The sequence below is a fragment of the Cryptotermes secundus genome, unplaced genomic scaffold (genome assembly GCF_002891405.2).
Source record: "Cryptotermes secundus unplaced genomic scaffold, Csec_1.0 scaffold462, whole genome shotgun sequence".
NCBI classification, from domain to species: Eukaryota; Metazoa; Arthropoda; class Insecta; order Blattodea; family Kalotermitidae; genus Cryptotermes; species Cryptotermes secundus.
The window spans coordinates 370,729-393,859 of record NW_019724744.1 but is presented as its reverse complement, the minus strand read 5'-3'; the positions used below and the strand labels follow the sequence as shown (position 1 = coordinate 393,859).

General features: G+C 38.0%; 3 protein-coding genes across 9 annotated transcripts in view; all 3 read right to left on the bottom strand.

Moving 5' to 3' along the window:
* Positions 1–5,646, bottom strand: part of LOC111862828 (bleomycin hydrolase) — a 14,523-nt gene extending 8,877 nt beyond the window's left edge. Inside the window, exons 1-5 of the mRNA XM_023848554.2 lie at positions 5,614–5,646; positions 3,282–3,439; positions 2,885–3,037; positions 2,702–2,794; positions 1,174–1,311 (exon numbers count right to left, since the gene is read on the bottom strand). Of these exons, the coding sequence (XP_023704322.1) occupies positions 1,174–1,311; positions 2,702–2,794; positions 2,885–3,037; positions 3,282–3,439; positions 5,614–5,626 (555 nt within the window). The 5' untranslated portion in view covers positions 5,627–5,646. The remainder of the gene's footprint in view (positions 1–1,173; positions 1,312–2,701; positions 2,795–2,884; positions 3,038–3,281; positions 3,440–5,613) is intronic.
* Positions 5,647–7,993: 2,347 nt separating this feature from the next.
* LOC111862805 (zinc finger SWIM domain-containing protein 7) lies at positions 7,994–17,118 on the bottom strand. Its single transcript, XM_023848498.2, has 4 exons — positions 16,828–17,118; positions 11,333–11,413; positions 10,224–10,348; positions 7,994–9,680 (listed from the first exon to the last, which is right to left on the bottom strand). The coding sequence occupies exons 1-4, from the start codon at positions 16,877–16,879 to the stop codon at positions 9,420–9,422; spliced, it is 519 nt and encodes a 172-aa protein (XP_023704266.1). The 5' UTR covers positions 16,880–17,118; the 3' UTR covers positions 7,994–9,419.
* A 696-nt stretch (positions 17,119–17,814) lies between these two features.
* The window catches only part of LOC111862804 (coiled-coil domain-containing protein 63), a 15,232-nt gene continuing 9,915 nt past the window's right edge, over positions 17,815–23,131 (bottom strand). For 2 of the 7 annotated variants that reach the window (XM_023848494.2, XM_023848495.2), the window contains exons 8-9: positions 21,353–21,551; positions 18,234–18,615 (exon numbers count right to left, since the gene is read on the bottom strand). In XM_023848494.2, coding sequence (XP_023704262.1) covers positions 18,462–18,615; positions 21,353–21,551 — 353 coding nt within the window. In that variant the 3' untranslated portion in view covers positions 18,234–18,461. Of the gene's footprint in view, positions 17,831–18,233; positions 18,616–20,387; positions 21,132–21,352; positions 21,552–23,131 lie in introns of those variants that run through there. The other 5 variants (XM_033750799.1, XM_023848497.2, XR_004512841.1 and 2 more) reach the window with 5 other exon arrangements.

Below are 23,131 nucleotides of genomic sequence, written 5' to 3'. Positions count from 1 at the left end.
ATATATATATATATATATATTGGGAGAGGGAAGTATAGGAGACAATTATCATTCTTGTCTAATTTGCTGAAGCACCACTGCTATGTCTTATGAGGTCATTACACCATGTTATCTGTATATTGTTTTAGGACACTGGTACCCACTTCACATCCAATGAAGGCCAATAATAAATTTGCAGCACCACAGGCCAGGCTCAGACTTACACATGATCAAATGTTAACAGAAGAATGCAAGAGAAACTATATACATTATATATGCAGGGTGTCCCAGGAGGAAAGGTCAATATTCTGGAAGGTCATAGTATCAGTCATTCTAACCAAAAAGTGTATAAGTACATGTCCTATTCTGAATGGTTTCCGAGATAGAGCTATGGATGTTATCGCCCACATAAAGGAACATCAAGATGCACTCAGATGAGCAACATGCCATGTCCTCACAGGAGATGCAAAGTGCACTGATGTTGACGGCGGAATTTTTGAAAAAGTATTACACTACGTAAACTGCACCAACTTTGCTACTTGAACAATACATACTGGTATTAGAAACAGTATGTAATATTACCTTCTTATCAACAGTTTTGGAGCTGTACAATGAAATAGCTCTATGTTGGAAACTGTTCTGAACAGGACATTTATAATTTTTTGCTAATACTCTGACCTCCTAGAATCTTGACCTTTCATCCTGGGACACCCTGTATAATTATACATGATTTGAAGCTTTTACAACAGTATACAGTGAAGTCTTCTTGAGTGAGCAGCCCTGTGGTACTCCACATTTCAGAGACTGTCTCCATCTTCATCATTAAAGGTGGAAGTGAGTTGCATTGTATTCACGCACTACATTTATAGAAAAAACTCCTGCACATCCAAGACTGGATCATGTGGGGCACAGTCACTCAGTCACCTGAATGCATTATGCCAGTCACTGGTGTCAGGGTGTAGCCAGATCTCAGCGGACCAAAAACAAAAGGGGCTAGATTAATTTTAACTGTAAAAGACCATGTTAAAATGCACTTACAATTAAATTCACAATCAGAAAAACTGCATATTTTGATTACTGACCAGAGAGATAAAAGTGATACCAGTTCTTGTGGACATTTCAGTTTAATGGGTTGGGTGCTAGATATCTATATTTCTAAGAAACCAGTCCATAATAGATTCTTATCAAACTGACCTTACTCTTCAGAATGGCATTCATCCGCAAACTTGATTCACAGCTGAATGACTCTGGGAAGCATTTCTTTGGCATCAGCCCATGCTTGTTTATTAGATTGACTACCATGTCCCACTGCCCGCCATCATTTATTGGGTCCTGGAACAGACTCATACTGTGAACACTATGTATCACAGTAAACAGAATGCACAGTGACTGCTGAGCAACCAACTCTTGAGGTTTTGCTAACCAACCAACTAAATAACTAACTCCAGAGAGCAGAGTACTTGAAATGATAATAGTTGGTCAGATAGTCAAAAAAATTCCCAGAATTTTACAGAAACCAAAAACTCATTCTGTTCACAAGAGCACACCACAGGCCTATGTTCTGGGCCTGACAAGTACAGCCCACACTCTCAAAGCCTGTTTCTTTATGATCCATTTAGTACTACCCTCCTATCCACACCTAGGTCTTCCAAATGGTGTTTTTCCTCAGGCTCTCATACCAAAAATTAGTATGCACTGCTCCTCTCTTGTACATGCTACATGACCCACCAAATCTCATATTTGCTCATTTATCTCCCAAATTATGAAGCGCTTCATTTTGAAAACTTTCCCGTCCTCATATTACTTCCTCTCGGGTCCACTTATTCCCCATAGGACCCTGCTCTCAAACACTCTTAGTCTATGTGAGGTTTGAGGCCCTTACGGTGGTGAATATGAAGTTTACTGTCCCCATACTTGGTCTATGTTCTTTCCTTAATGTCACAGACCAAGTTTCACACCCAGAGAACAACAGAAAGTTAGCCTAAACTAACTTCAAATCAACACAATTACTCCTGAGCAAATGTTTCAGTTTGAACACACCCAAACAGACCCATATTATTTCATGTCACACAGGCAGTGTCAGTTGGTCAGGCTGAAGAAATTAAATGTGAAAACATAAATGAACTTAACAAAATCTGAACAATACAGAACATATCTATCGGTAATCTCAAGACTTGACGTTGCAGGCAACTCAAGTCTCACACAGCAGATTCTTGTATCCAAATTATGGTATTCGAATCAAACCTGAAATGTCAGATTACATTTTGAACACACATTAACCGGGAATTTGCAAATAAAAATGGCAACACTTCTCAGATAGAAGTGAAAGCAGATCAAAAAGCTGCAGACAGACATTCCAAGACATTTACATAGTGGCCACTCAGCACCAGTAGCCAAGGTCTCTATAGCAATTATCACGTAACTTTGAACAAGGCCAGGCGTAACCTTGAATGCGCAGAAGAAAAATTTCAGACAAGGGGGTGGGTTCGAGGGAAGAACGAGTGTTAAGAAACTCCTCCCAGCACAAGCTATGCGCAGGATTTGACTAGGAATGTGGGGCCTTGTTCGAAGTTATGTGACATTGTCTATACCAGCAAATCAATACTATACACTGCCGCAGAATGTTAAAGCCACACCACATCATGATACATGTGAAACACCTGAGTAGCACCTGACAGTACTACACTGCTCTGAAGAAGGGCAACGGTGACATTATACTCACATGAAGCAAGAACGAAACCAGTCTCCCATCCACACGATCCCCCGCCTGTGCAGCTTTCACCATATTCGTAAGGAAATAGTTGCAACGTTCAATCTGAAAGAAAAAATGGTAAAGCAAAACACCTCTCAACACTTCAAGCAATTTTTCTTTCACTGCATATTTAATTTCATGATGTTGCCTCACCTTATCCCAAAAGAACAAATATGCTTGACTAAATTCAAATTCTTCTAGGTCATATTCCTTTATAAATGGTATGCGTATAACATTAAGGGTCGCAAATATCCAGCAACGGCCTGAATTTTTTTGATTTGTTATAGGCTTTGCTTCTGTTTCAATCTGCAATGAAGAAATGAATAAATAACATAATCAGAAGAACTGAGATGATGGCTATCATGAAGAAATCTATCTTATGGGATATAATCCACTGAAAGTCAACTGACGTTTTGAAGGGAAATGCCCTCCACCTGAGTAGCAAGCAGAGTTATATCGCAGAAGACAGAACTGTTCACAATGACTGCTGTGAGAACCTCACACCATACAATCTCTATCATATCTGTAGGATTGCAAATGTATTTCATACCTTATGAGTAAAAACATGTTGCGTTTCTTCTAGATGTTTTCGTGACATACAGACATCAAGGGGATCTACACGTGTACACACATTTTGAGCTAGAATATTTTTGGTGTCAGCATAGAAGCTGTTGCGGAACTTCTGCAGGGTCTCTGCACTTAACGAAGCTGTAAAAATCAGAACACAAACAACACGTAGTTTGATTTGAGGACTATGGTGAGACTGCCCTTCTGGGATATGATACCATGTTCAATGATGTTTCAGAAGAAAATACTGCCTCCATCCTCAGGGCCAAAATCTAAGACAAGCAAAGAGCAAGCAACAAAAGGAGACAGACTCTGATTGCTTCTTGCTGGTTGCATGCTTGGCTTAGTCTTTGATCTTGAAGGAGAAGGCAGGAAATTCCTCAAAAAGTCATGAACTTCCACCAGACTTCATGGCATCACATCCCAAAACATGGTATTCTTCAAATGATACAATTAATGCTGTCTGAATGTGCAGAATATCAGTACAGAATTCCAAGGTCTGTCTTCACCTGGCTCCTTCAGGCTTCTCGGGAACAACAAGGTAGAATCACACAGTGCAATGACATGTGACTTTAGACAATACAGTCATCACTTTTATGGACAGATCTGCCAGTATGCATGAACTGTTGGCCACTACACATACCAGCTGCAGAAAAGCATTGACCACATGACAACTACTACCAAAATACCAAATATATTTTCCTCTTAAATGTAAAAAGTAAAGCTGTCCCTGTGCTTAACTAATTAAGCACTATGCCATGAAGATTTATGAGGGAAGTGGATGTATAGACCCACATTTTTTTGATCTCAACACCTGTTGGAAGTGAGTGGTCAGCTTCACGCCCCGGCCGCTTTACCCCCAAGAAAGAGCCCCCAGTACCCATTGTACAGGAGGTTCGGTGGACCCTAGAGCTGGTCTGGATGACATGGAGAAAAGAAAAGTCTTGACCTTCTTGGGACTCGAACTCCGACCCCTCAGTCATCCAGCCTGTAGCCAGTTGCTATACCAACTGAGCTATCCTGGCTTGGAATCAGTTAGGATGAGGGGACACAAGCAAGGCATACAGAAATTTGATGGTGAAGCATCTTAACAAAACGCCACTTTGAGCTCAAGAAGGATTTGGTAAGATAACATAAGACTGAATCTTCGGGAAGATGGCTGTAAGACTATGAGATGGATGGAAATGGCTCAGGTGATGTCTAATGGAGGGCTTCAGGACTGGCACAGTTCAACTGTCAAGTTCTAGTAAACAAACAAGTTAATCTAATTAAGTCTAACACAACACTGAATTAAAACTGTATGCAGAAATATAAAAATATCTCTAAATAACACAAGAAAAATTTGTTTTAACTTTCTGCTAGTACATCAACATTTTTCAGTAAACACTGAATGTATGTGAAAATAATGTGGAAATAAACACACATACTTATCAACCTATGAATGGAGGACAGTTTCAAAGAAATACATATATAAACACTTTTAAACACAAGATGTAAATATGACCTTCATATACCAAATGCTACTACCCTCACTCAAAATCATGGAGGAGTATACTGTACAGGTATCTAGTAATTCGATAATCTTCCACCTACAATTAAAAGCTTAGATCTTGATATGAAAATATTCAAGCCTACATTAAAAGAATCCTTCTACTCTGAAAAATTTTAATCTTTACATGTGAAACATGATTTTTTTTGCACTTCTCTTATAAATTAAAATGAACAACCTTCTCTACAAAATGAAATGCTTACACTCCGCACCCACAGACAGTTTACAGTAAAGAGCTCTTTCTCATAAATTTATATGACAAGGAAATGATTAACACAGTGTCGACCAAGGTTGGTGTAGTGGCAACGCTTTAGAGTTGTATTAAGGATCTACTAGGTACCGGCTATCCTAATGTTTCTCTGGTTTTCCTCAGTACCTCCTGACAAATATCAGATCTGGACTACAACAGTTTCCTTCCCTATCATTTCCACTTCACGATTCACGCCTCATCTTACTATTCGATGATGTCTGGTCTAGACTTTGGGAGAATAGAACATAATGTAATCAAGTATTGAATTGTGAATCATTACGTAATTCTCGATGTATACTCCTACATTTTAATTACTCTTATACATAAACCGACAGTCATTACCAGATGAGTCACATGACATTGATTTTACTATTAATTATACATAGTAATTTCAGTTTTTAAAAATTAAAACATTCACTATTTTAAAACACGGAGTTTGCTTGGTCTGGTGAGTTGTATATAACAATACGTTTATTTTAATACTTGACAAGTTAAAAGCTAATAACTCAAACTTACCTGCAAAAGCCATCTTGACACATATATCACTATTTGCACCCATTGCAGGGTGGCCAAGTGTGGCAGATTAAAAGTATCTGCCCCTCTTTCCTACAGGAAGTTTACTTTCCTTGTGTGCGATTTGACCTTCTCACGGCGGTAACTACAAAAGCTGCTGGGATACACGCAGACATGAACCGCCACATATGGAATTCTTTTGAGTTTCTCATATACTATTACATTTGAGAAAACAGCGGGATGGTGATAAAGATCTCTGTCGGGACTGTGGCCGATTTACATGCTTTCACCACCTCTCTAAATACGGAGAGGTTTTATATGTGAGACTTTTGTGACAACAAGAAGGTCGGTTTCGACATTTTAAGGAATTTACGCATATTTGGACCCGGGATATGAAGAAACGGCTTTTGGAATATCATCGTTCAGTCCATTGTATGTGGCCCTTGCTAACGTCTAACTGGTTGAACGAATTTTATTCATATTTGGCATGAAAGAGTTGATTCATCATAGATCGGTGCCCAGTTCATATGGAAATGTTTGCTTCTATAGTATGATCCCTTCAGATGGACCCCAAAAAACAAAATGGCAACCTTGTCTAAAACGGCCATTTCGTTCTCCTGTGCCCTTTACCCAGCCAGGGCTATGGAGAGCCCTAATGTATATGTACAAAAAAATACAGTCATTCACCACAACTTCTGGTATTGGCATCTGCAGATCTTTGGAACAGTTCCACTATTTAGTGATCCATAGCAATTATGTCCTTTGTCTGTCATCTCAGAGCAACAATGTCTTAAGTACCCTTCTACTGCACCCTGAAAGTGTGAATTGTGACTACAATGCCATGGCTTCTTCAGCTTGCTGTAAATATTATAAACACAAACACTATTAGTTAATGAAAACCTTGAAGGAAGGAAGGGTCATATCGCCACATTGAACAGATAAATAATAACAGTGAAACTATTTCCATCATTAACCAGAGCAGCATAATTTACTGAAATAAATTTGAGGAATGCTCTTGATCTTGAGCTGCCAGATACACCCGTGAAACTAGAAAAAATATAATGAAATTATATATGCAGCAAGGGGAAATAGGAACATGTATGCATAATGATGTACTTTCTTTTTACATACTGAACAATATTCACGATTTCTATTTGGATGGAACTTAAAAAGAACTGAGAAACAAAAACCATACTTTATGGCTTTAATATGGGTGACATTCATTTAGCCGTCACCTCTCATTAAGTGTTCCTTCTTACCACATTTAATGAGAGAGCAGTCTTTCTTATACCAGACATTTTAGTTGGTACTTCTGCACATCTTCTCACATACAGTAAAACACACGTGGGAACATCCCACATACTAACACGCGGTTTCGCTGGTCTAACAGACAGTACTCACTCATAGACAAATCGCTTAATGTTGTGTATGGAAATAATAATTCTGATAAACATAAGAAACACACAAATGTATATACATACACATTCAGTGGGCATAATTCAGTTTCTTAGAGTGTTAAAGCATGTGGTACATATATTAACCACCATTCTACAAATTTTAACCCTTTGAATCCGGAAGTTCATTTAAATAATGTTTATAAATTTAGTTCCTGTGTTCTATGTTCTGTTCTCTACTGCATAATGAGGAGCTTCATAACTTATACTCTTCTCCAAGTATAATTAGAATGATCAAGTCAAGGAGGATGAGGCGGGCAGGGCATGTAGCACGAATGGCAGAGACAAGGAATGCGTATAGGATATTGGTGAGAAAGCCAGAAGGGAAGATACCACAGGGAAGACCAAGGCATAGGTGGGCAGACAATATTAGAATGGTTCTTAGAGAGATAGGATGGGATGGTATGGATTGGATAGATCTGGCTCAGGATAGGGACCAGAGGAGGGCTCTTGTGAACACGGTAATGAACCTTCGGGTTCCATAAAATGCTGGGAAATTCTTGAGTAGCTGCAGAATTGGCGGCTCCTCCAGAAGGGCTCAGCTCCAAGAGTAAGTAAGTAATGTTCTGAGACTTTCCATCATTTTGAAAGTGCTGCTATCAACTGCTGACTTCTTGGGCCTGTCACAGCTTTCCTGGAGCCCCATTACCTACCGCTTTAAGGGCTCCTGTTGGGTCCCCTCAGCTGTCATGGCAATACTGTGCATCTGGCCCCGAACATTAGGTCACCCTTCCCCTTGACAAAAATTCAAAAAGGAAAGAAGGTAAGAAGAAAGAGGGAACTGGAGACTTTTCATCGATCAACCTATATAAAGCAGCAGCAGCAAACAACAAGTAGTAGTAGGTGGTGGCAGTAGTAGTAGTAGTAGTAGTGGTACATCATACAAAACATCCTGCATCTCCATTACAAAGACCAACCAGTTAAAGTTGTTTATGGAAATGATCACCATTTATTGTGAGAATTATATGAATCACATAAATATAGTGAGTTTCTTTTCTTAATGTTGAAGAAAATAATTTGTGCACATAGCACATATTTTCTCAAATAGTTGCAAAAATTATTAGCAGATGGTAGCACACAAAATGACAAATGATGCATTACTGAAACAAGGAAAAAAATACCATTGTTCATATATTTCCATCCACCTGCAGAGGAAAATTTGTAGTGTCAATCATAACACATCAGTCTCTGGAATGGATGAAAAGATATGGGTGGAAACTGGAAAAGTTTGGCACAACTTAAAAAATTGTTAACAGTCCTTGTTAGAGAACAAAACAATCATCAACAATACCAAACTTTTACTAATACAGTGAGTCAATGGAATTGTCTTACATGTTTTGGTCCTATATGACCATCTTCAGAGGCTCATGTAATAAAATGAGATTATTTACATGTACATTTAAAATTATATATAAAAGTCTAGCACCCAAGTCACCAACATCTGCCCCAGAACATCATCAACACAAACAGTAGCAAGGGATTTAAGAAAAACTAGCAACAAGCACTACTCAACCTTTGACATGAACTATACATAAAACCAAATTAATAACATATCCTAGAAGGAATAAGTACAACAACCATCACAGCTTCTTCCTGTATTCAGAAGAAATGTATATAACACAATTTTTAGATTCTTAAATATAATGTTAAATGTATAAGTAAGAAATCACCTTCCAATTATATGAGCCACTGAAGATGAGTATACAGGACCGAAACATGTAGGGTGATCATATGCACTTAACATTTTAGCAAAGGTATATTAGGCTTGATGGTTGTCTTGTTCTGTAACAACTACAATACATTGTCACTAATACTGTTTCAGTTAACTTGCATTATTACATTCAAAAACAAGTACAACTGCTGAGCCTTCTATCAATGAATACACGTACTGTCTCAACAGTTCTTAAATAAAGACTTTTTTATTTATTTTTATCAGCACTACTTCTATCATTAAACTTTCCATTTACTTGCCTTCTCTAAGATTTTTTGGCTTTCAGGGCTACCTTTGGTTTCACTAATCTAGATTATCACTCTATCCGGGTGACCGCTCCCACCAAATTAAATGAGATCAGCAAGGGTTTACTGAAATATAAAGTGTAATAGTTGAGAAGATTCACTATAAAGCAGTTCTTGGTACAATTTTCCTATTGCACAATCTTCAGTGTACTGACACAACAAACTTATATTAACAAATAACAGAATTTTATGACAGTTACTGAAACCCAAATGTGCATCTCTTGTGAGGCAGCAAGCATGAGTTCTACCAGTCTGGCCTGCACCAAACGTGACCCAACACACCTTACACATGATGGATCTTTTGTCTCAATGAGATACACAAACACAGAGGACAGAGAATCATATCAGATCTGCAGGCTTGGGGTCACAATTCACTCCATTCCTATCAAGATTAGCAGCAGCACACAGGACTCTTGTTAGGTCCTCCATGGTGACTGGCAGATCTCGTCCCTTCTGTGTTATCTCAGCTAAGCGTGCTGCTAGAACATGCTTGCAGGTAAGAAACATCTGGGTGCCAATTACCTGGTAGCGGTACGCAGGGCATGGACAGTAGTTTACACCTGGGAATAATGTGTACGGTATCCCAGAACTGCCTGTCACCTGAATTATGCAACAGAAAATACACACGTATTTGAAGATTACTAGATGAAGTGATAATGCTTCTGACTTGTATTCAAGAGGTTTTCCATGTCTTCCTCAGTCTATCCAAGCAAACGGCGAGGTAGTATCTTAAGACAGGCCATGATTGCGTCCTTTTCAATTCATTAATCACTATCATACAACTGATCAATGCTATAGTCCGAAGGGTCTCAAGTGTGCACAGCATCAATAAATAAATTAGATATAAGTACTAAAAGTTACTCTATTCTGGAATATGACGCCATGTATTCTTACAAGACTGGCACATACATTTCAAAGGAATGTGCTGCCATGAGTCTCTGAAACATTAGCCATAATCTACTAGCCTATATATTGTCAGACCAGATGACAGCAATATTCAGATATTCAGTGGTGGCGCCATGAAAACTTCAAATCTCGCACATAAGTACTTATGTTCCAAAACACAAAATGTAACTCCCACTTGGAGTGCATACACAGACAGAAATAATTTATTATTGAGCCTGCACATGTGACACAGCTTACCTGCACAACATACCTGCCCCCTGTGGCACGGAGATATGTGACACAACTTGCCTCAAGGAGTTCCAAGGCTTTCTCAAAAGGCCTTCCAAACAGTGCATGAAGTGCCATGAGTGCCTCATCAGTCACTGGAACATTGAAACATAGTGGATTAAGCCAAGAAGAATGGCTGTTTCTGGAGTTCCAGTTTTCCTTAAGGGCTCTCCAGAATAATAAATCTTTTCTACAATTTGTTGTCACACCCCACAACTTTTCACTCATAATTAGGCAGTTAATTGCAGGTGTATCACCACAGCAATCCAGGCATTGAGGGCAGGTATTCTCAGAGTTCTTCCATTTCCCCTGCCAATCCTCATTCCACCAGATACTTTGTTACTCTTGTCTATCATCTCGGCTGGTACAATGGACCATTTAAAGGCCTATGTGTGAAGGGACTTGGTCCCACCCCGCATAGATGTTTCTCTTCAGAGCTATAGGAGTCAATAACCTTGATAGAGGCCTGCCTAAATACATGCATACATAAGCAGGAAAAGCATTTCCTAGCTCATATATGAGAATGTCTGAGATCTGACATTGTGACAGTGGAGAATATGAAGAATATGGTCCTGTAGGATGTGTTCCCATGTGGTTAGGTAAGATAGGAACTGTACTTCTTTTGGCTTGTTTTGGACTTCAGCCATTGTCTGGTATGTAAAAGACAAAAGACCACAACATTTTAGAGACTGGATCTGTCTCCGTCCTCGGGTGGGTAGGTTCATAGGTTGTTTTCTACAGACCAGGGTTTGTCCAGTGACTGAGACTATCTCTTTCTAACAGGACCAACTGAGTAGGTTTATCCTGCCCTACCCATCTGAGGACGGAGACAGATCCAGTTTCCGAAACATTGTGGTCTTTTGTCTTTTAGATACCACACAATGGACGAAGTCCAAAACAAGCCAAAAGAAGTACAGTATACACCATCGTCAGAATCCTTCAAATACAGGAACTACTAATGTTTGAGAGAAACCTGATGTATCCAGCTTCAGGACAGTACTGTACTCATATATAGCATTATGTCCCATAAAACCACAGCTTTAAGCTATATTCTGATTAGACACAAAAACATTGCTCACAATCTCCATGTTGTTTGAAGACCTCCTCCGCTTCTTTCAGCAAGTCATTCATCACAGATGGCAAGACATGCAGCCTAATTCCTGTAACAGAAGGAAGAGAGCCCTTGCTTATTAGATCTGAGGTTCTCACAGCAATGGGACATGATTCTGTGCATCATGGTAAACAGATGTTTCGATGCAATCTGCTGACTCTGTCTTCAGAGCAGCCTTCATGCAAGACCAGGCAGTTATCACTAGACCAAGCACTGAATGTCACAGTCAAGTGGCTAAAACTCCTGCTTTATATTCAGAAGATGCTGGGTTCAAATCTTGGTCCAGAGACTCGTTATCCTGATTATGGTTTTCTTGGTTTTCCTGTTGCTCAAGGCAAATGCCAGGATAGCACCTCTACTCAGACCACAACAGCTTCCTTCTGTATCCTTCCCAATTCATTATTCATTTATCATCCAACTACAAGATGCTGTACTGCCTCACTTATGATCCTGTAGATAAATATGCCATAAATGAAGAAATATAACAACCAATTACATTTCAAGAATACTATCTTCTTGGATATAATGCCATGTAGTCCAATATGTTCCTCCGAAACGTCCGTTGACTTTCAACAGTTACAGAGTGTTATATACCAGAAGATAGTGCTCTTTGTAACCACTGCTGTGAGAACCTAAAAACTAAATTAGATTAATAGATTCAACATAAAATACAAGGCAAGATAACAGGGACCAGATTGCACCCAGAAGATGGAGAGATAAGGTGCGTCCAAATGTTGATAGCTATCTACCATACTACACAGCATTACATCCCAGATGGCCATAATCTTACAGCCACTGCAATTATTGTATTGATTTGCTTGTTAATTCTTGGATTATATAATGATACATTCAGCAGCTGCAAAGGTTCTCAAAGAAATTAAAAGGATGAAAAGGAAACTGTCATGAAATACATGCAATCTGTTTTAAGAAACTATCCCAGCAGGTATATGGGTGGGCTAAAGCTGCCATGGGACTTTTCACGGTTTTTCTTAGGTACATACACTGCTGGTACATTGAAACAAGTGATGATTGCTTCATTCCCATTACCTATCATCCTTTCAAGATTAAGTGTATATAGTTGATAGTTTTCACTAAATAATATATGAATCAACTAATCATTCCCCTAGAGCACAAAAAGGACAAAGTTGTGAAGGGTTTATAGTCCCTTTATGGTATGTTTGCAATACTGATTAAACACAGGCGAGGAGAGGGTACATAAATAATTTCACGAACACTTCTGTGTACAATATTTATAGCAAATGGATATTATGACAATGTCTTTAAAAAACTTCAAAACTGTTTTCATACTATATGAAATGACACAATCTTCCCGTAATATAAATGTCAGTGTATTTTAATTTGCACCAACTTTATTGACAGATCTGATGTCCATCAGAATGCAATTTTGTCTTGGAATGTACTGCAATATGATGATCTTAAAAATTAATAAATGCTGCAATTCCAATTGCAAATATGATGTGAAATTATACTGTTCTTTAAAATGTGGAGGAAAAAGGCAATTACATGTGATCAGATAATAAACATGTGAGTTCTTTTATCATCATTTTCATATGCTGTTCTTCCAGAGATTCCTATGTCCAGGCATTTGTCTACTTGCATCTGGGCTTTGACATGACAGTTGTGAACTTTTATGGTTGGGTTGCCCTGTGCACCTCATCAGTGTCGCATTGAGGTTAAGTGTGACAGGAAATGTCACACCAGACATGGCCTGCATTTGAATGCAAGAGGAAAGGAGTACATAGCCAAACAGTTAGTGACGTTTATAAAAGTGCAACCAAATAGAATGGAACAGACTGTTTTACCCTTACATTGGAAGAAGACTCAGAGGCAGGATGGGATAAAGACAAGTAGGGAACCCACTAATTCTGGAAAACATCTAGCAATCTCTTCTGGGGAGGCAGATAAACAGCAGGGAAAGACACCCACTACGTTGCCAAGCAAGCGACAAAGAAGACCACCAGCAAGTAGATATGATGATTTTTTATGGTAACGACATCTAACCAAAGTAGCTGGGATGAGTCACAAAGTAACTTTAAACTTATTCAGACTAACCATAATACATTAAATGTATTTCACCAAAACATAAGAGGACTGCAACACAAAATCGATGAATTAACTTGTATGCTGCACAGTTTTGATTTAAGTCCGCACATTATTTGTATTACAGAGCATTATTTAGTTGAGCCGAAATTATTGATGATAAAACCTGAGAATTACTACCTGGCCTCCAATTTTTCACGTCAACTCAATACTGGAGGTGGTGTATGCATCTATTGTAAATCAGATTTGACATGTAATGTAGTGGACATTTCCAAATATTGTATAGAAAAGGTTATAGAGGCCTGTGCAATACAGATGAAAACTGGTAATATTACCTTTATATTTTTATGTATTTATAGATCTCCCAGTGGTGATATACAAGTATTTATTAATCAACTGGAAGTAATTATGAAGCTCTTATACAAGCCAAAGCTTGAAATTATACTGTGTGGAGATTTTAATGTCAACTTTCTAAGTAACTCAAATAATGTTCACCAGGTAATCTCACTTTTGCAAACATATAACTTGTGCCATGTTGTTGACTTCCCTACAAGGATAGCTAAAGTGTCAAGTACTGCTATAGACAATATTTTTTTGGACTATAATAGATTAAATACCTTCCATGTGTGCTCTGTAAACAATGGGCTTTCTGATCATGACGCACAATATCTAGTGGTAAATAATGTTTTTGGAACTCAAATGAAAAAGAATAGACTTGTTAGGAAAAGACTATTAACCAAGTCTAGAGTCTTAAATTTTATTGACATGTTGCAAAATGAGAAATGGGACAATACCCTCAGTAACACAGATGTTAATGCTAGTTTCAATACATTCTTGAATACTTTCTTAGTTATTTTTGAATCGTGTTTTCCAATGCAATTTGTGGTAAATGCTGCATACAATAATCAGTGGATTACTAATGGTATTAGAGTGTCTTGTAGACGAAAAAAATCTCTCTTTATAATGTGCAGAGCTACTAGTCATCCTCAATTAAAAGAGTATTATACTCGATATTGTGCCATATTAAAAAGAGTCATTAGTAAAGCAAAAGAACTGTACTATAACAAATTGTTATCTGAATGTACCAACAAATCCAAGGTATCCTGGAAAATTATTAATAATGAAGTAGGTCATGCATCCAAAAAGAAGTTTATTCCATCAGAATTAAGAAGTGATAATAAAAAAATACACATCAATAAAGCAGCGGAGTCTTTTAATACATTCTTTATAAACTCAGTGGAAAAGCTAATTAGCCAGTATCCTATATATGAAGGTGTACATCCTATAATTAGAAAGAGCCTTCTTGATAAGTTTCCTGAAATAGCTAATATTCCAATTACCTTAACTGAAGTCTTAAGCACAATCTCTTCACTAAAGAATAAGACTTCCTGTGGATACGATGGGCTGTCCAATAAAATTATCAAGTTATGCGGTGAGCAGATAGCTAAACCACTCACCTATATCTATAACTTATCCTTATATACTGGAATATACCCAGATCGGCTAAAATATGCCAACATCATACCATGTTTTAAAAAGGGTGATGCATCCGAAATATCTAACTATAGGCCTATTTCTCTGTTGACAGGATTTTCCAAATTATTTGAAATATTAGTCTTTAATAGGTTAAAACAACAGTTGACAAATAATAATATTATTGTTGATGAGCAATATGGATTTAGAAATGGTGCATCGACACAAAATGCAATTTTTAACTTAACAAACTCAGTATATAAAGCATGGAATAATAAGGAACTGGTAGTAGGTATTTTTTGTGACCTTACAAGGGCATTTGATTGCGTTAACCATGACTTGTTAATTCAAAAGTTGGAACATTATGGAATTAGAGGATCCATTTTGAAATGGTTTGAATCATACTTATTTAACAGGAAGCAGAGAACTCTATTACAGACTCAAAACCTTAACACTTCTGTTTCCAGATGGTTAACTAGCAGGCATGGTGTTCCCCAGGGCTCAGTATTGGGTCCATTACTGTTTAATGTCTACATCAATGACTTTCCTAGTATCCTAAAAGGTCTAGCTCATATCATTCTTTACGCAGATGATACCACTATTATTGTTTCTTCAAAAGATATTACCACATTGAATCAAAAAATAAATCTAATAATGAATCGTATCCATAAATGGTTTCAAAATAACCAACTAGTACTTAATCTGGACAAAACGCATGTAATTAAATTTGCCACTCCTAAGGCTTTAGACTATCCACTACATATAGAATATAATGATCAAAATCTTAATATTGATGAAAATGTTAAGTTCTTGGGTATGTGCCTTGACTCTCATCTCAATTGGAAACAATATTCGATTAGTTTAATAAAAAAATTATGCATTGCAATTTACATGCTTAGAAAATTGCAACCCATTGTGAATGGACAAGTTTTACGTATCGTCTATTTTTCCCATGTTCAGGCTCAACTCAATTACGGAATTATTTTCTGGGGCTCATCTTCATCAATGAAAAGCATATTTGTGGCCCAAAAAAGAGCAATAAGAGTTTTGTTAAGGCTGGGTCCTAGAGATTCATGTAGGGAAGGCTTTAAGAAATTGGGTATACTTACAGTCCCCTGCTTATATATATATACTATGATATTGTTTGTAATTAAAAATTATAATATGTACCAAGCAAACGATAACATACATCAAATAAGTACCAGATGGCACAATAGGCTACATGTTTCTTCTGTGAGATTATCTTCCATTCAGAAGGGTGTGCATTTTACATCTATTAGAATATTTAACAACCTGCCACAAAACATATATATCTTGAAAGACAATATTAATATTTTTAAACAAAGACTAAAGGATTTTCTGGCTTCAAAAGCATTTTACTCGGTAGGTGAATATATGGCAAGTAGGTAATTTTATGCACTGTTACAGTCTGTTTTCTAAGACTATGTTCTAGCAAAGAATTGTAAGATGACTGATTTTTATACTGTTGTACCTATCAATGTTATAATTGTTGAATATTTTATTGTCTAGACCAGGTTGCACATTGCAATGTCAGTTTGGCTGTGACGAGTTCAATATCCAGTCCGGTTTCCGGACAAAGGATCTGTGAAACCATGTAGCTATGTTATGTTATGTTATGTAACATCCACTGCACTGCTGCTATCACGAGTGCCACAGCCTCATTGTCATCCTTGATGTAAAGTGGGTTCAGCACTTCATTCTTAGCAGCAGTATGTTTTGGAAACACAATACATACTCTAAGGCCTTATAAACTTCGGAGTAGCTGGTGCTGATGGAATTTTAGGGTGCGTTCTCCTTATTTCCTACTTAAATTCTAGGTTAAGGTTGGACACAGATAACCTTTACTGAGAATCATAACGAAATCTGAATTTCTAGCGTATAAAATATTGAAATAATATTCGACAATACCTTCATTTTGTTTTCGACGATTGAAATGAGGACTGGGATCGTCGATATTCATCTTTATTACCAAGTCTCCAGCTGTAGTTCTAAGATGTTGACATTTCAGCTTCTCTGATATACACGCTTATACGCATTGTTTAATACAGGCACTTATGAAATTTTGCAAAAGTCGCATTAGTACAGCAAAAACACAACTTTCTTACATGTATCACATATTCTGAGATTACGAAGGCAACAATAATATTACAATAAGTTTCGATTACTCCAAAACGTAAGAACATTCAAATGGAAATGGCGCTAAACCTACTTCTCCAAAGAGGACAATATACCAAAGTATGTAGATTATGAACTGGGTTAAACACCCATAACCACGGAATACAATTAACGCTTTTCATGATATAAATTTTGAGCAATGTTGATGTTTACTTTTATTTCTTTTTTACTCAGATCGTAATTCTACACATTGTTTTGAATAAACGTCATTCACAACAATTCATAAATTCATGCAACAATGAAAACTCAGATCTCAGGTTCTTTTTTCTTGGGGTGGTGTGAGACGACCACTATTCGCCCTATTGTATCAGCCCTGGACGATAAATGATGAGTATGGACAGTCGCGCAGAATGAGAATTGTCAGGTAAAATCGAAGTAGTCCGAGAAAACCTGCCTTAGTGCCACTTTGTCCACCACAAATCCCACATGACCTGATCTGGGCTCGAACCCCAGCCTTTGTTATGGGAAGCTGGCGACTAACCTCCTGAACTTCAACACTGCCTTCAAGCTATTTTACCAGATACTAAGGAATTATTAGGCATTCATAGTGTACCTTCATAAACAAGATTACAGCCACATTATCACCTGCCTGACAGTTCTGAATAAAAGGCCACTTGTGTGACATTGATACCTAAATGATGACAAGCTGATAATATTGAAAAAATTTTAAGGAAATTATGGTGTGGGCATGTGGACTATATTTAACTTGCTCTAGCCCGTGCCTTGTAGTGGGCTCCTGTGAACGAAATAATGCACCTTCAAGTTCCATACAAAAGCAGTAAAAGAGGGACAATTTCTGACAAGCTGAACAATTATGAAATTACCTGGGAAAACTCTGCGACATGGAACTAATTACATGTGATGTCGATTGGAACTTTTATTATGCGATGACAATATTTCAGAATTCATAAAAATGATTTATGTATGAGGATTGAAATGATGTATTTCAGCATCTTACAAATGAGGACTTCGGAATGTGACATCCAGTCGATAAACACAATGATCAACATAGGACCAGAAGCTGGAGTGTAGGAGTTTTCTCCACAGTGTCCACTGAGATGGATCTGTGATAAATCAGAGATTAGCTGAATACCATTTTTGCAATCATGCAATTATTAAGCTTCATAAGAAGTGATCAGTAGAGAGTCAATACAAGTTTGTAAATTTATTTGATTGTAATTCTCTGTTAATTAAAAATATATATATAAGATCTTCGAGGACCTTTCTTGTGTACTATTTCCTAATTAATAAAACATTTTATTCAGCAAATCGACACTGCATTCTTCTTAAGAAACCACAATCCAGCATTTTAATTTTACAAACATTTGGAATTCAACATAGTAGGTATCACTAACATCTTCTCTACATCATGTTCCTAGCGCATGGCATGTGACAGGCTGAAACATTGTGTAGCCTCTCAATGTTATGATTGTGATTTGCTGCTCCCCTTCTGGGTAGACTGCCTCATCTTCAGACTCGAAAAGTTTCTCCTGCTCTGCACACCTAAGCATGACAGACAGGCTGTCCAGAAGCAAAGTCACACAATAATATGTTAAGTAATTAAATCTACTGAGGTTAGTATGGAAGTTATGCATTGACAGTTAAGAGTACAGTTTGTTAAATGTGAAGCCAGATACTTTGGTAGATAGGTATGAACTTCTCAAATAAACTTGCTATCTCTGTAATTTTCATTTTGTGCATCCTGCTGTGTTACAATATATACAACTTATTTAGTGGGCCGTCACAACACAACAATCAAAGAACTTCAGGGACAACGCCCAGATACAGTTCACTACATGTTTCGGCCACTAGTGGCCATCTTCAGGTGAATACACTTCAATAAACATACACCACTGAACTGCAGCACTTAAAAGTCCGATACAATATCGTGAATCATTTAAGACACTTAAATAAGAATATAAAATATAGGTTATTCAAAACCAATAAAAGTCTTATATAAAAACAAAATTAAAACCTGATTGATGTTTTATAGCATCAAATCTGTCGTTGGTTCTACCTCACATACGTATCCGTCGACAAATAGCAAATTACAATGTATCTGGGTGCTGTCCCTAAGTTCTTTGATTGTTGTGTTGTGATGGCCCAATAAATAAGTTGTATATATTGCTACCTCTGTCTTCTAGTCTGAAATATGAGGCAACAGATTCATTTGAAGTGTTGGTATGAATCCACTAAATTACATGGGGTATACTCCAAAAGACCATAATTTTAATATTCACTGCTGTGATCTCAGTTATGTAGTCACTGAGACCAAGAAGAATACAGTGTACTATGACGTTACTTACTTACCTTTGGAACTACAAGGGATCAGATTGCTATGAATGTAGTGAGGCAAATTTAGATTCTTGCGTACCTCTTTGCCTATCATTCAGGTATATATACATTATAAAGATCTGTGAAATGTATACCTTGGCACTAGATGGAACTGAGTGGTCAGCTTCACACTCCAGCCAACTTTACTCTGAGGAATGATATGCCAGTATCCACTGTAGAGAGCCTGAGTGAGGATCAGAGCTGATCTGAAGATAGTGATTAAATAGTACCTACCTATACAAGAAAATGAATCCTAGCCATGCAATCAAATGTGTTTATGTTGTAAGACAAAATAATTTGAAGCATATACTGCTATACTGCAATCAAAGCATTTGTTGCCATGGCTTCACAAAACTACACAACCTCCCCATATGTAATACATTGGCCAGTGTAGGGGGAAAATAGCAGTAAAGTAAAAAGGTGAATGTACAAGTGTATTACCTGGTGATGGCCACAAAGGGCCGAAACACACTGTAATGTAGTGTACTACTGTGGGGACTGAACATATGAGATTCAAGGTTCTCCTGGCAATGATTGAGAAGAGTTCTATAGTTTGGGATGCAATGCCAAATAGAAGCTCACTGACAATTTAGAAGAACACACTGCTGGCATCTTCAAGGTCAAAAAGTAAGCTAAACAAGCAAGCAAAGTAAGGTGTTTGCTGCTTTGCTTGCTCTCTGACTCTGAACTGTTGGTACACTTCTACCAGACTACAATACATAACATCTTCTCAGTCACTGTATATTTTGATTCTTCCAAGTTTTGAAAGCTGATCACGGTAGTCAAGGGGTCTAAGGCATGTATTGTCTTTGCTCCCTCGGAAGCCGGGATCGTGGATTTGAATCCCACACAAGGCATGGATGTTTGGTGCGTGTATGCATTTATTCTGTGCTTGTGTTGTCCTGCGTTTAGGTAGAGGCCTTGTGACGAGCTGATCACCCATCCAAGGAATCCTACCATCTGTAAAATGATCATGAAACTGAGAAATCAGCCCTGTGCTCCAAAATGGGAGAAAGAGGAGGAAAAAAAGTTTGGAAGCTACATGCAAAATTTGTTTGCATTTGAGTGACATCTGTACAAGGAAATGGCAACAACATCCACAGTGCCAATAGTCTGTCATTTGGTGCAGACTGTAGCACATTTCAAATCATCTGGTGACAAAACTGACAGTGACTGTGCTGATGTTGTGGTCAAGGGTTAAAGATGAGTGTGGTTATGATAATTACCTGAGCTCCATCACCTGTACAGCATGTAAACAAACATAAACACATAAACATCAGGACAGAAACACAACTGGAATGCTACATTGCAACTGCATTGACAATCTTGCACATAAAGCACTATTCAACAAACATCATACAGAAAATCCTAAACTCTGGCTGTCAGGACCAGTATGAAAGCACAGGAAGTCTATGTGGATGCTTGGGGCAGCATATAGTTTTGGGGGTAGCAAGTTTTTGGATGAAGTCTCACATTAACACTTACTGTCCATTGAAGAAGGGAAGAAGAGAGTCAAACATGTTATTTACTTGGGGTGGGAGAATATCTTGCATTGGCCCGATATCTGCTTACACGATTAGCAACAGGTGTGGAAATTCTTGCTGTCTGGGGCAGCACTGAGACTTGTGTGGCCCTGGTGAGTCACATGGTGGATGCTTTATTCCAAGTATAGAGACCCTCATACCAATTTGATGGATGGGCCCCTGGACACATTAATGGAAACAGAAATCCTACACCCATCAGGAACTGAAACTTGATCATTACTTTCTACTTTACTGATTCAGCTATCCTGACTCTTATGTTTAAACCAAAGATATTTTTAAAGCACATTAATTATAGTATATGTCAATGGTAAAAGCAAATGAGAAACAAACAGAAACAATATATATCTGTGCTACACAATTATATTGCTCTTCTAACTCACTGTATGCACGAGTTTGTGGGCACCAGCTTGTCAATAGGGACAGGGTGAAGTGTGTCAGGGTGGTCCTCCATGATGTGCTCCTGCATCACAGGCATATTTTGCTCCAGGTGGTACACCACCTTTATGAGATCACTGGTTCTGCGCTCAATTATGTCCAAATACAGCATCACATTGTGTGCTGTCACATGTATACTGTCACCTGTGATGGAAGTAGAATTTTCATGATTCAATATGAAGATCTTGAACTCCTGTGAAATTTTTCATCAGGTACATGAGCACCATGAAAAAACATGAGTGGATTTTAAATATATATAAACACTAGTGTGACATCCATTGAGAATTTGATGGGAAGTCTCATCATTTTTTACATAAGCTCCATTCCATGAACTTCTTCTGCTTTCTCCTTTATTCTTTTTGGCCTACACATTTCAAATGGTACATCAAGTGTGATGTTTAACATAATTTCCAGTGAATAACAGGCATAAATAGTCAATCATATACTGTCTCCTTTGTATAGTGTGATGCCCCAAATTTGAGATTAGAAAGAGGATGGTATTACCCAAAAGCTAGAGACTTGCGAAAAGAGTTTCGCAGTTATTGCCGTAAATTGTAAACACCGGGACTGGCAATTAGGTTAAGAATGTGAAGACTCAGCAAGTCTCTGTGTACTCTCAAAGCAAGACACTTGCCTCACTCAGGCACTAGGGTAATCGTGAGAGACCGCATACACAGCAAAAGACGCAAGGGGTCCGCCCCCAACCACCCATGAGAACCAATGAGGAGGTTATTATGAGGATTGAGGACACTGAGGGGAAGTCACCCACCCTCTTTCGTCAAGGCTGAATCAGCGAAATAAAACCATAAATTAGGGAATTGCGGGGGACTTAAAAACATGTTCTAACACAGAATACTCAGTTGTCAGCCGAAGGCGCTCTTCAACATGGGTCTGAGCAGCGGAGGCAGTGGGCCTGCATCTTGTATTACAGGTGGGTTTGTTTACGCATATTAGCCATGCTGAGTGATAATATCGTTGTTTCATAGTATTGGTGATACAGTGTGTTGAGATATTACATGTGCAATTTCCAGTGTACCCAGTGAGCCCTGAGGGTAGGATAATAGATTAGTGTAAAGGCCTACGACATTAGGCAGGCCATCAGTGATTCATAGTATATATATCAAGGTTAAGGTTAGTGTGTTGTAGTAAGATAGTATATGGGAATTGAGATATAAACATAACTCAGGGTAGTTTATGTAGAAGAGACCGTACGATAGATAGGTAATTATATATCATGTGTAATCAGAAATGTACAGGAAAAATATATAGGTTCACGAGGGGACTTGCGTGTCCTCGTTAGCAAGTCCGATAGAGAGAGAGAGAGAGAGGCTCAAGGCCTCCACCCCTGAAGGGGGGAGAACTTGAAGAAACAGAATGTGTAGTAAAGACTTTATGTAGTCAAGACTGAAGGACAGTCTTTGTAATATGTAAATAATGTAAATCATGTATATATCTAATAATGTAAATAGACAGCTAGAATAGATAGGATAGGATGTACCGGGAGTGTAATTCGTATCTAGAATCCATTTCCCACATCCGATCCCGAGCAATCCTGACCGAGCGAGGGCCGAACTGACACAGGAGCAGTGGCAGCCGAAGACGGAGATAAGAATAGACAGGGATAGGCTCCTGCCACACAGGCAGAGTACGGTAGCCTCGACAGCAACGCCCTTTTAAGATAGAATGATAAAGTGTATTAATAAGTATTTAGACGCTACCTGTAA

Coding starts and splice junctions, on each gene's coding strand:
- LOC111862805 (XM_023848498.2), bottom strand. CDS start 16,879: ATGAATATCGACGATCCCAGTCCTCATTTCAATCGTCGAAAACAAAAT. Junction 11,414..16,827: donor TCGTCGAAAACAAAATGAAG/GTATTGTCGAAT, acceptor CTTCTGTTACAG/GAATTAGGCTGCATGTCTTG. Junction 9,681..10,223: donor GGGGCAGGTATGTTGTGCAG/GTAAGCTGTGTC, acceptor TGCATAATTCAG/GTGACAGGCAGTTCTGGGAT.